Source organism: Oxyura jamaicensis, chromosome 10, assembly GCF_011077185.1.
Source record: "Oxyura jamaicensis isolate SHBP4307 breed ruddy duck chromosome 10, BPBGC_Ojam_1.0, whole genome shotgun sequence".
NCBI classification, from domain to species: Eukaryota; Metazoa; Chordata; class Aves; order Anseriformes; family Anatidae; genus Oxyura; species Oxyura jamaicensis.
The window spans coordinates 11,661,588-11,675,628 of NC_048902.1; the positions used below are offsets into that span (position 1 = coordinate 11,661,588).

The following is a 14,041-nucleotide window of genomic DNA, read 5'->3' on the forward strand; positions in this document are numbered from 1 at the left end:
AAAAAAAAAAAAAAAAAAAAAAAAAAAAAAAAAAAAAAAAAGGAAAAGAGGATCTGTTACGCAAATGCCAAGTTGCTTTGTAAATGATGTCTTTTTAATGACAGGTCCCCCTGCTCCTGATGTCTGAGGGAACACAGTACACAGGCACCAGCGACTGAAACTGTTCTCAGCGGATATCTGTCTGGCTTGGGGCAACTCGTTTCACCACTCCAGCTCTTCTACTAGAAGTAAAGCGCTGCATACAGAAACCACCAAAATAGAGTGCTGTCACAGAACATAACACATCATGAAACGAAGACCTGAGGAACTCTACCAAACTATTGCTGAAGAGTTCTGCCCAGAAAATCTAGAAACAGGCAACACCCAATACTTTGGACTTTTTCTGGCTGTAGGTGAGTCAGTTCATAAATCTATATCCATAGTGAGAAGCAGACAGACCGACTCAAACTCTAAAACATATGCCCGTTCTGTAATCATGGCACTTACCAGCTCTTTGTCTTGAAGCTCTGTTTCCAGCTCCTGGAGACGTCTGCTCAGCTGTGCATTTCTCTCCTTCTCTTTATTTATTTCATTGCACTGCTCCTCCAGTTCTTCAATCTTTAAGAAATGTCAGACAACAGGTGAAATAATCAGTTTTCTGGAAGTCTGGGGCAGATCACAGCTGACATGAACAAGCAATGCTCCACTGAGCATAGGGAAGCGTGGACAAATTTAGCTGTCATGGATCTGTTTCCTAGATCATAGCACTTGATTACTGCAACAAAATCATCACTTCTTGCCTTAGAAAGAATCCATGTACACATCCATGAGGGAGCCCTGGGGCTGTGTTTACTCTCTCACGCACAGTTTCTCATATAATTACTCAAGGATGTGCAAAACACTGAGCTGCTAATCTAAGTGGGGCTGGGGATAAAATCTGCACTTCATTTCAGTGAAACCAGCACAGGATGGTAACGGTGGGCTTTCTCAGCACAGCAAGGAGAAGAAATCTCTCCTGCACTCCCAGTTTGGCCTCCTCAGGGGTTGCTTGTCACTCTGGCTGCAGTAAGAGGGACAGGGCATCCAACCCTCGCTGGCAGAACCAGAGGGGAGGAGCATTTGCCCTGCTGGGACCTGCTTTGCTCCTCCCATGAATCCCTTTCCTCCTCTACAGACATCGCTCCTGGGAGCTGCACTTCCCACAGGCTGATGGACCAGCTCATTAAAGTGTGTATTTTAATTCTCAGCTTCACGCTGCTTTGGGATTATAACTTCACTCATTTGAAGGTAGAGCAATATGCAAAAAATGCTGACCCAGTTAATGAAGGGGAAGGAGCTTCCCAGGGCACTGCGGAGGGGCAGTGTGAGTGCCTGGTGAGGAGGAACCTGCATGGGCAAGGGCTTAGAAAAACCTCTCTGCATGCAGAAAGACAGTGTATTGTACAAAAACTGTTGCTGCACAGTCTGTCTAGTCACCAGCGTGGTGATTTTTCAGCTGTAGCAAGGTGGTGCTTTGATAATCTCTTCATATCTAGGCTACAGCTACTGAGAAGTGGCATATTTCCCTGGGTAATGTTGGTGAGGACAACTCTCTGCAACTGTACAGAAAAGTAAAAAGCTACACTGCAATTTATGCTATTTTCTTACAACATGCTGTTCCAGGCTTTCACTTCTCCCCTACCCAAAAAGAAGCTGGACGGAGGAACCCAAATCATCTAACAATTAATATTGTTCATGTTACATCAGCTAACATAGCTCCGATTTGATCTCTGAATTACCACCGTGCACACCTAAAATACACACAAATAGGCAGAGAATATCTGCCTGAGGAAAAGGTTGCTTCGTGGGGAATTTCAGTGCTGACAGACAGCCCAGGTCACTGTTGAAATACTATTTGCAGCCTACTGACACACAAAAAGATATGGAATGCCTTCTTTGAAAGCAAACACTAAGCAAACAAAAATCCTCAGCAGACTGATACAACCTGGTATCTATACCATGTCCCAGAGATCCACATAAGCAGACAGGGAAAGGATGCAGCCTTTTTGAAGAAGTCTGAGATGGATAGAGTGAAGTGATTCCTGCAAGTTTCCTCAAGGAAACCAAGCTCCCCCGTGCTCAGGCTGGTGCCATCGCTACGTGGGGCTGTCACCAGCTCCTGGCAGACAGCACGGTGTTATTGAGGAGCAGTGCCAGGGAATACTCTAAACTGCAGCTTTAGAAATCTGAACTTAGACTTCTCAGCTATTCTCTGTTTCAGCTGATGCTCACTCTTATCGTTACACTACCGAGAAACGTGCTCTATAATGGAGGGGTGTAGGCTTTTGCCGATGCCCTCTTGAAGGTTTCTGGACAAGATGTGCCCAGCATTAGCACTGAAGCACCAGGCTTTCAGCCCAGCCCTGGCTGCACACTGCTGCAGCAGCTCCCATCCCTGCTGCCCACTGCCAGGCCTGGCTTTATTGTTGTGTGGTTCTCAGCATGGCCTCACGCAGGAAACCAAGCCATGACCATTCCTCCTGCACACTCACCCTCTGGAAGCATTGAAGAGAGCTTTGAAAGATGTATGTGGCTGTAATCCTGCTTTTACCACCTCTATCACCCTGGCCAGCAACCCAGCTGACACCAAGTTACCCAAGCCAAGAGGCTGGGAGCTCCATGTGACGCAGCAGCACGTATCCTCCTGCTGATCCCAGCCCCTTGAACTCCCCTGCCTGCTGCCTTAGCTCTCCCAGACCACTTTCCTTTCAAAGACAGGGTCTGTCTCCCAACACACACAAACAGATAAAGCAGCAGAAATGCTAGAGAAAGAGTAATGAAAGGAGTAACTAACCCAAAGAGATGTGCATGCTCTGCCCCACGTGAGACAAGGGGAGCACATAACAGTGTTCAAAGTGCCCTGGAGACAACTTTCCCAATTTCATTTAAGGCTCTCACTACAGACACCTTGTCTCCAGAACAGACATTTATATCCATTTCTTTAAACCCACAAATTTGAACTTGATGGCTGCATCTCAGTGTTGGCACTATTTTTGGTTACTCCCATCAAACCACTGCGCCTTGGCTTGCTGGCGCTGACAAAAAGCAGAGCACGAGGGTGCCCTGGCACTCCCTCGTGGCAACCAGCATGGGGCTAACCTTGCTCCTGAGCTGGTCGTTCTCCTCCTTGCAGGCTGAGAACTGCTTCTTCCAGTGCTCTATGCTGGCAGCCGACTCCTGCAGCGCCGTGGTCAGCCTGGCGTTGCTCTCCCTCAGCGTCTGCAGCTCCGTCTCCCACTTCTTTACATTGGAGGAACTGGGAAGGACAGGATGCCATTAGGTGGACTCAAGCATTAATCCTGTGTGTTATTACTCTGCCTGTCTACAAACTCACCCACTGTTGGTACATGTTTACTGACTTAACATCAAGCATCCTCAGATGCACATAACTGCCTCTAGTGATTACCTACCTAAGGAGAACATAAGCCTTGATTTGACTCCTTTTGAATACAGAGCCACCAACCCCAGCAGTAGAGACCTGTACTTCTAGAACAACAGTGCTGCAGCCCAAGCAGGCTGTTGGGCTAAGCCACCACCTGGGATCTCCACTGTCTGCAAGCAGGGGTTTTACCCTGGCTTTGAGCACATTCCCTGCTGCCCTGTGGAGGTGAGAGCTGTGCCTCATGGTGCTTTAGCTGCACTTGGTGCGTGGCAGCTTGCAGCAGGGCATCGCTACCCCTTGTCAGGCAGTGCTGAGATCCTTCGGCATAGGCCACGTCAGGGGATGGACACCACACATAACTGCTTTGTTTATGCTCAGCCTTAAATATAAAGATGCTGGAGAATGAAACTACTCATTCCTCAAAGCTTCAAGCTGCCATGCAGAGCCAGAGATCCAGGAGTGAATGGAGGCTGTGAAAGTCCTCCCACACCAGCTACTGCTTGCCTGTGGAGGTGTCTTCAGCAGGAGGAAAAAGCAAACCTTACGATTTCAAACAGATTTTTTGTTGAAATGACCATAAAGAGATGACATACTTTAAGTGTAATATGTGCAACCTTAGAGCTGGTCACTCTGTAACACTGCTCATGTCAGTGCTGCCTTTTAAAAGGCTTTATAAGAGTAGCTCGATCCTGATGTATTTTCTCTCCATTCAGACACAAGAGGCAAGCAAGGCAGTAAGATCCCAGAAGAGCATTGCAATATTTTAATGTTACAACTTTGCATATTCTGCCTCCTGTGCTTTCACTGTGGCAGCACATCACTCTTCTCAGTATTTCCAATAATTTATCAAAGTAAATAGCAAAATATGTGACTTCAAGAGGCATTGTCTGCAGCTTCAGAAACATCCCCCTAAAACTTCTAAGCAGCCCAGTGAAACTATATTTTTCACATCAACTTTTTATGGTGGAGCTCTTTCCCTTTAACAATTTTAAATATTCTGATCTACTTGCATTGAAGTAGACATAGCAAACTCAAAGAGGAAGAGCAGACTGGTTTCCCATGTTACCAGTAGTAATTACTCCACATGGCCTAGGTTTCATTTCTGTAGCTCTAAAACTCTGCAAACAAAAGTGGAGTATGAGTTGGTATTACCAGAGTGGAAGAGATCTTATCTCATCATGAACCAGATCAGGAAAAAAGTAAATATCTCCCAATCAGACACCAGGAGGTACTTGCTAAGATCTGCTCATTCATTCATTCTGCTGCATCATTTTAAATTAATGCAATTACATTTGAATAATTTCTGTTAATACCATTAGCCACCAGATAATTACAGCATGCTATTTCGATGCAATTAAGGTATTAAAGGAACCTCACCTTTGGGCTAGAGCAATTTTTAGTTTATCATTCTCAGACTTGAGATGTGTCTCAGCAGGACCACCATGTGATGCCTTCTCATCATCTGTCCCATTCACACTAGATGCCCGGGTGGAAGATGGTGTTTCACGTCCAGATTCCTGTAGCACAACACCCAGATTAACAGGGGGCTTCTTTCTGCCTCCCATATCGCCTGCAAAACAGCCTGGGTTGCCTCAGCCCAAAGGCAGCACAACTTGCATGCGATGGCTACGTGCAACAGGAGGATAGTGGGCTTTCCTTTGTGTCATCTAAGAAAGAGTCCTTCAGGTCAATGTGTCAGTGCAAGTAGGTATGAGTGAGCAGGACAGATAATGTCGTCCATAAGAACTGCAAAACTGGTCTCTTTAAACAGGATGAGAGAATGATAATGATGCACAAAACAGAAGTTTCAAATGTTCAATAATAATAATACAAAATATTGTATGTTTTAATTGAAATGTCTTGTGGTTTTTAAAGGGTTTTTGTGTTTTTTAAGATAATGAAACAATATGGTACCCCCGAAAGCACACAAAGACCAAACAAAGATATACAAGATACTGCTACTCCAAATATTTGACTTTCACATACTGCTTGGTGCAGTACCACGAATGCAGAACCAGCAGAGAACCATAAAGGCCTTGACCAAAGTCTTTAAAAAACACCAGTATCCAAAGTCAGCCTCTAAGAGCTGTACTTGGGGACCGCACCAAGGAAGCTGGTTGCAGGAGTAAATGAATAATCATCATATTTTTTTCTAAACATACAGCTGAATTTCCTGAACAAAGTTAATCTAACCTTCCTGCAAATACCAGCACAGGCCAAGTGCTCCCACTGAACCAGGGCTCATTCTTGGCTAATGCAGTGCTCACAAAATTACAGTAAATTGATTACAGAGAGACTGGGACAACACTCAATTTCCTCTGTTTGTAAGAAACCCAGCTCTCACTGGACACAGAGGCACTTGGCTTTATTGAGGTATGCTGCCTAAAAAAGTATATTATACAAATTGCAACATAAACTTCTTCCAAGCTACTCACTAAAGCATGGCCTGTTTCTGCACCACAGCTTTCAATTAATCACATCTAGGCAATGAAACACACAATGGCCATGAACAAGCCTCCGCACTGGCAAACTGAACTCCTACAGAAGTAGATTAGACATGACAAAAAGGAATACCTCAATAAATCTTATTTATTGTCTGTTGCAGAACTATGCTGATGAGCTTTCTAGTGACCCAAACTACATGTATCAGTACAAATCGAAGGATGTACAGCTTTTCCTGTTATTAAAAAAGTTACAACAGTTCAAGAACTGCTGGAAAAAAAATTAAATGAAGGTAAAGAGCATGGAGGGATGAAAAATATTCCTCTGACAATGTTAATGTCCAGCAGCTGACAATTACCTTTGGCAATCTTCATTTGATATACTCTTAGCTTGCTGCCAGAGGCTGGTACAGTCCATTAGAAAATTTAGCTTTAAAATATTTATCCTGTATCCATACAGGTATTCAAGATAAATTACAAACCTGGGAATGATTGCTTGAGGTCTCAATTTTCTCTTGAGATCTGTCTCTTGCTAGCTTGGCAGCCTCTTTCACTTCTTGGAATTTTTCTGCAAACTGGAAAAAGCATAAAGGATACTTATTAAAGTGATTTACCATCTATTAAACTGTTCAGATTACTATCTTGATATGGTTCATAGATCTCCAGAAGTGAACAACTAATTTTGATAATTTAAATTTTTTGGCAAGAAAAAGCATTTTAATTCTTTGGCATGGAGGTACTTCCAAAAGGAATGGCAGTATTGTTTCTAAAAGAGGGACATCTCTGCAGCTCTGGGTGACCACAGTAAAATCCCACAGAGAAAAAGGAATTATTGGTGCCTCTTGGTGTGATGTGGTTTTTATTTCTTTCCCCTTCTTTGTTTCACTCAATGTTGATAGTTGAAAGGACATATGATTACATACTTTCAAGTTTAGTATGTAAGATCATCGAATCATATTTGGATAAAAAATTATTATCAGTGTTCTGTTCCTAAGAGCAAGTCAATTAAATTAAAGAATGCAAATGAGCTCACTCAGACTGGCATTATATCCTTGAATAATTTGGGACACTTATAACAAGATTGTAAATAAAAGCCTGACAAAAATCACATTACATAGTCAAGGAATGGGAAGAATCATCTACTTACTATTCTCATTTTCTAACTTTTACATTTACAGCTGGTCTTTAGCATGCTCTCTCCCAGTAAAATACTGGGACTATAAAGACTGATAAAATCAATCTTCTCCAACTGATCTAAGAGAAATCATACATACATGTGGAGGTACCTGTATTTTGTGCAGCACACAGAGAATGGAAATTTCCAACAAACACATGCATTTTATTCTTAAATCACACAAACAAGCACATCCTCAAAGCCAAGTGAAATTTCAGGTGTCACTTATGAAGCATTGTGGAGTACAGTCTGTAACGATGCTTCTAAGTGAAGATGGAGCTCTTGAATCCAGCTGTCTTCTATACAACAGCTGGAATTGCATACGCAAAGTATTTAGTTGCTATCTGATGGCATGTGCAGTCCCTACACACACAAATGACTTGACTACATCTGTAGCTCCATAAAGATCATTAGGAACATCTACTTTACATTTTGGCTTCCCATGATTTAATTCCAACTTTACATAAAATACCTCCTACTGTGACAAAACAGCTATAGTGCACTGATTATTTCTAAAATACAGTGCCAACAGTAAGTTCTACACTTGGGTTTCTTGCAAATAGTAAAGAGCTGTTTTGAGTCCGTCCTTTACAACAAATCTTTATGGGCAAGTATGAAAAAATCATGAGGGCTCTTCATGAAATATATGAACTATGAAAAACAAACAAAAAGAATTGGAAGTCATCTATCAAAAAATTTTATTTTGCAACTATCTTCATAAAGCACATGGGAGACTGCCAAGAAAAATAATGTGAGCCACGAAGACAAGGACAGTTTTACACAGTTCCATAATAAAAGTTGTATATGGCTAAACAAAGCCAATCTTCAATATGAAAACAATGAAGTTTTCTTTGCACAGTAGATTTCGGTCATGTCTCCAGTTTACCAACACGTGTATTTAACACATCTGCTTTTAGAAACAAGCACCAGTAGGTGGGTTTTTCACCACCTCAAGAGACAGATCTTTGGCTTTAAGAGACAAAATATTACTCTTAATTCTTATCATTGTCATAATGTAAAGACTTCTGTAGCAGAATCTGCAGTGAAAGACGTCTCTGTTTTTTGTTTACCCCATATATTTGGAAGCAGTCCATAAAGAGTTCTGCTGCTGCTCCTTTTTTATTCCTAGCTAATTAATAACTGCTAGATTTTACTCACAGTCTATTTTTGAAAGCTACAGAGGATCACTTGGCTTGCTATGAAATTAAAGGCCTTCGCTTGATTATTCTGCTGAGTGCAGAAACATGATGGTGACAGCCCAAACTTGTGCAGCGCTACCAACACTAATTGCTACACTGACAGAGCAGATGTTCCGGAAACCACCACGATCCTGAGGCCGTCTGTGAGGGGGATGGCAGGACCATGGTATCTGATCACTGGCAGAAATCAGAAAGATGCCATCCCTCCAGTAACTGACTTGCTCTGCCCCAAACGCAAATAACTGGCAAGTAATTGGTATGAAAAAAATCACGTGTCAGTTGGCTTTGAGCTATCAAACCGTTGCAACAACAGAGAGTGCTTTTAAAATTGGAAATCATAGTTTAAAAAGTGAAATAGTCTTCTATTTTGTAAATGAAAACTTGGTAAATGTGGTCTCAAGAGGCAAAACCACGTGTAAATATCCCAAACCAACTACAGAAATCATCACACTCCTTCTCCTTTGCATCTCTGCTCCCTTCACCTTCCCTTTCCTCCACCCTGTCCTCAGGCTGACAAAGCTCCCCAGAATTAGCAGAAGATAGACCAGAGTAGGAGAAACACCAGCCAAACACCACGTCAGTGGCCCATCATGCCTACTGATGCACTTCTCATTGCCCCAGAAAGCTGAGGCCAAGCTGCAGAACGGATTTGTGGCTCCCAACACTTGCAAAGCCCTTCAGTCCAAGGACATGGCTGCACACGAGCGCAGTGTGATTATGAGTCTTGGCCAGGGAAATTTAGTGGGGACTCAAAGATGCTACTGTGCATTGCATGGATTATTTAAAAGCTGTTCAAATCTGCAGCCAGCCTGTCACCTGGAGAAATATATATATAGAGAGAGACCTTCTTAGCATTTTATACATTAAGAAGCATTATTTATGTGTGTGTAAATTTTAAGCTCCTGATCTGGCATTTATGTCTCTTCCTGACAAATTGTGGTGGTGTCGGACACGTGGAGCAGCTGCTCCCGCCCGCAGCAGTCCCGTACGTATCTCAGTGCCAGGCAGACCGGCAGGGGTTGAGAACATTTGCTGCAGAAAGCGGCTGGGAGCTTCCTGCAGCACAGCGAGGGCACTGCCAGCACGGTGGGGCTGGGGGCAAGGGTGGGCTGCCTGCGCCCTGCTGGGCAAATACCACATGCCACACGCGTAACACCCGCATGCATCCATCAAAATTACAGGTCTGGTGCTTCCCAGAAGCCGTCTGCTGTTGCTTTATGATGTGCAAAGTCTGAGTTTGCTGGGCTTCTCACCTGTATAAATCTCTGTCCCCATGCCCTTGGCCACCTCCAGCTCCTCAGATTATCATGTCTGTGCCAAAGCACCTTGACTGATAGCAGAAATTTTGCTTAACAGCTTGGTGTGCAAAACACATTGCTACTTTTACAGCATCAGCCCTGCCTCTTCATCACGGCCAGCCGCACCATTAATTCTGTTTTGATTCCTGCTTCACTTTTGGTGTAGCAACGTTTGAGTAATGTCTTGAGACCTTTTTGAGGCATGGGGCAGGAAGGGGAAAGGAACGGTGGGTGCTGGAGGGAGGGAAAAAGACCCCGAGCAGGACATTAACTATAAACACTGGGACTCTCCCGGTCAATGTGAATGGCAATTAGGTTACTAGGTCACTGAAAGCAGTTTTCATTAATGGCTCATGTTTAATTTGAACTGCTCGTCCCTATAGGTATGGATTAATGCTTAAGTGTCTCCAGGGAGGCAAGGCATTAGAAAGAGGCATTATCTTTTATTAGGCCAGCCTATATGCTTGAAAGTGCAGAAGTTTTTAGGCACGCTAACCTCTTCTCATGTCTCATTATTATTCCTTGTTTTCAGCATATATTCTTCGGTTTTATTTAGTTATTTATTTATTTTAAGCTAGGCTATTGATCTCTGGTTTAGAGGAGCTTTAGCATGTCCTCCTAACTCCTGGCTAAAAGCTTCAGTTATTTCCAGTAAAGCTGGCAAGCTTTTATTTGTATCTTTTATGAGTGTAATGACATCAGAATAAAATGAAACTTGATTTTACTACTCCCAATACACTTATACTTCTCTAATCTCTTCACCATCTCTGATCTTTTGTACTAATGGTTTAATAATTAAACTGAGGAGCACGATGGTAACGGATATCTTTGTCCCATTGCTTTGCATGGCAGTAATAAGCCAGATTTTCTATCATTTTCCAGACAGACAACTGTCAGATTTTTTTTTTTTAATAGATAATTTTAAGCCATTTTCAGAAGTGCCCCTTAAGCCATCTCTCTTCAATATTCTGGCCAGAAACAGTCTTTCTGTTGGTTTTGAAAGCTTTTCCTGCAAGTAGAAGGCTGTAGTATTGGCAATGGGCCCTTCAGCAGGTCACTCCGTGCAAATAGATGTGCAAATGGATCCGGAGGGGAGCACAGCTGTGCCTACACAGTACTTTTATCAGATCCGTTCCTGTCTGCCCACATCGTAGTGGCCAGCATTGAGGCTGGTATTTCTAATACCAGCATTAAACTTATTCTAGCTGTGTGTTTGGACAGTGCTGGAGAATATGGCAAAATCTGTCATTAGGGTGCAAGGACCTCCAAAGGTGATAATTCTTTCATTTGGTGTCCAAATGTTGCATTGTATCATCCTTATCTGTTACTCAAAACCAACTATTGCCCTACGTCTACTTTAACCCTCCCACATTCCCATTCTGCTTATTTAGCTATTATAAATGCCTCTTTGTCACGGGAATATCCACAGGTGAACTGAGCACTCCTCTACATTTGATTAAGTCTAAGAATCATAAAACATAACTATCACCAACATCTCCTTTTAAAAAAAGTTTTGCATGTAATTGATAGGCTGGTCTTACCATCCCAGGAGAGCAGATTATTGCCATGGCAGCTTTATGGAGGCCTCAAGTCCAAAAATAAAATAACATGTAAAGTAAACTGGCTTTGCATTTAAGAAACACTTGTAAAAAAAAAACCCAGTTATTTGGAAATTGCAATAACTTGGTAAGATATTTTTAGAATAATAAAATCCTGTAGCAATTCAATTGATTAAAAGTCTTCCTTCAATTGCAGTGGCCTGCCTCTGCTATTTTAGACACTACAAGAAACTTCTTTTTCTCAGGCTTCTTTTCGAATCAAAGCATGCAAGAGGACAGCAGCATGAGAGACTGTGTACCATGCCCAAGGACACAATGTTTAGTTAACTGTTAAAGCCTGGTGCCAAGTAGCCATGCTTCAAGTGTCAGCTACGTGCTAGATAAGTAATGCTTTTTTGTTGCACGAACAAAAAAACATCTCAGCCATCTGATGAGCACTTGGCAAGACCACTAGTCTAATGACAGAGAGTGTATTTTGAACTGCTGGTTATTCATTACAAGAGGCAGCCCTACACTTTCCAAGCCTGCTGCGGCAGCCAGTCCCTGCCCCAGAGCAGTGCTGTGTTAATACAGGGTGCAGCCTGGGGGATGCAGCTCTGGTCCCACACTTGGGACCAACTCCCTGGCTGCTCATCCCCCAGCTCTGCCCACACCCACCGTCCTCTGCCCAGCTCCAGGATCCAGCAGCTTTGGGCCAAAATCAATCGCTGAATGCCAGCGAGTCCCAGGACAGGGGTGGTTTTGCTTTCTGGGCCACTCTCTGCAGAAATGTGCATATGGGCCAGGGAGATGTCACTAAGTACTTCAGTGTCAGATTGTTTCTGCAAACATCTGGAAACACAAATGCTTTCAGCCATGCTGGGCAAGAGATCAAGATCACCACAGCAGTACTGTTGTCAGTGATCCTATTTAATTTATGGTTTTGACCATGAAGTTTGCTTATGTACAGCCTGCTTCTGTACATACAGACGCTAGAAAAATATAGGAAATAGTCAACTTCCATGGATGAAAAGAACATGCAGAAACATCCAGTCTGGAAGAGTTGGGCATGCAGTCCTTCACTCTCAGCAAACAAGACAGCCTGTGCAGAAATTCCCCATTACCTTGGTCAGCTGTTGCTCAGAGGGAAAGCCCAAACCAAACACGGTATTTGCTCTGCTGTCCGCCCACTGGCCGAACTTCTGTGATGTTTTAGTAAAGGTCATGTTGGGTGTGATTGTGCTGTTTATGATCACCTGTTTAGAAACAGATCAAAAAAGGATTAAAAAGCAGAAGCCACATCGGAAATGTATATCCTAGCAACAACATCATTCACAGCAATTAGCAGGCTGACTTGGGAAATTGCTGCATTCCAAAGAATTTTTACCAAAACAAACAGTTTCATATATTGTCTTACTGGATGTAAGAATTTTGATCTTTTCTTGTGTTCTTTTTCCAGAGTACCATCATGGTCCTGCAGTTTAACACCACTGCAGGAACGCCACTGAACACAAAGCAATAGCAGGGGCGGGAGGTATAAAAACACCCTGGCAGAAATGCAGATTCAAAATCCACTTTTTTTTCAGTATTTCAAAGCTGAAGTCCCAGTGTGGAAGCACGCAGCCACTGCCAGTGCCCAGCCAGGCACCAAGCCTGGTGCCCACCAGCAGCACCTGCCTCAGAACTGGAGAAGCAAGGAGATATTTCTGCGTTTCTCCATGGGGCCTCAGGCCTCCACACGTAGGATGCCAGACACATGTGAGAAATAGAAAAAAAAATCAAGACAAGGAGAAACTGATAGCTTAACAATGAGCTTAACTTGGGAGGGTTGTAAAGTGCGTCACCAACAATGCATATGCAATTTCAAATGTGGGCGTCTTCAAGATAAATATTCTGCCACTTTTACACGAGTTAACTAATATCTGGTTCAGCAGCTTTGAAAGCAGCACTGGATCTTGTAATTAAAGAAATAGCCAACAGGAGGGAAGCCACTGGGACAAGGTCTCTCAGGAACCGAGCAGAAAAAGCATAAAATGTAATCGTACAAAAAGGAATGAGATGTATGCCAGTTCATTATCAAAAATCTTAACTTTATTTTCCAGATCCATCATTATATGAGTCTAGAGACTCCTTCCCTTGGAAATGAATTCCTGCACAATGTTCTTCCTCCTAGCAGAACACAAGCTTTCTTCGGTAATGCGCACCATCATTTCCAATATGCAAATTATGCAGTAATTAAGCCAAAACTGTGGGACAGTTTAATTAACATGATCAGGAAGTATCCTGGCAACATCATTTACTATGTATTCCAAGCAGTTTTTTTCTTAAGCTCTCTTTTACATTTAGCAAAAAGTGTGAATTAAATTTACCAGAGAAAGAGCATTCCTTGCCTCCATCCCCTCCTTAACTTCTGACCTCTGTGCTGATGCTTTTATTTTCTTCCTTAGAACTTGTTCACCTTCAGTGGTTCCCCCTGATTTGCACCGTCACTTTCCCACAAACATCCTGCCACGAGCACAGGTAATAACTTTCATGCAAAATGAGTCGCTTCAGACCAAGTTCAAAAGCAGTCTGAAAGCATTGTCGCTGAAAGCTTCAACCAAAAGGATCAAAGCAGAGTGGGGCCAGGTGGCTGATGCTCCTGAAGCAGGGTGGTGGTTTTTGTTTGTTTGTTTTGTTTTGTTTCGTTTTTTCATGGGAAGAATCAGGATGAGAAGGGAGAGAGGTGATACTTCAATGAGCACTGGTTGACACATATCATATAGAAATGAGCTTTTGGAGACGAAACCTGGTTTTGGGTGGCTGTCTCATAGGTGGAGGCAGACAGAAAGCTGCCCAGATGTGCTCTGTTCTACCTGAGTCACACAGCAGAAATGCAGCCAATATAAAATCTAAGCGTAACTGCAGAGATTTAAATTAAAAGAAAATCAAAGCTGTCAAAGACTTTAAGTATGGTTTTGACAATTCAAAGGGAAGATGACGATAGGAGGA

At 42.9% G+C, this 14,041-nt stretch overlaps 1 protein-coding gene across 3 annotated transcripts in view; it reads right to left on the bottom strand.

Annotated features, from left to right (window-relative positions):
* The window catches only part of HOMER2 (homer scaffold protein 2), a 58,001-nt gene that overhangs the window by 8,355 nt on the left and 35,605 nt on the right, over positions 1-14,041 (bottom strand). For all 3 annotated transcript variants that reach the window (XM_035335771.1, XM_035335772.1, XM_035335770.1), the window contains 5 exons: positions 12,175-12,306; positions 6,324-6,416; positions 4,778-4,917; positions 3,118-3,274; positions 487-597 (listed from right to left, as the gene is read on the bottom strand). In XM_035335771.1, coding sequence (XP_035191662.1) covers positions 487-597; positions 3,118-3,274; positions 4,778-4,917; positions 6,324-6,416; positions 12,175-12,306 — 633 coding nt within the window. The remainder of the gene's footprint in view (positions 1-486; positions 598-3,117; positions 3,275-4,777; positions 4,918-6,323; positions 6,417-12,174; positions 12,307-14,041) is intronic.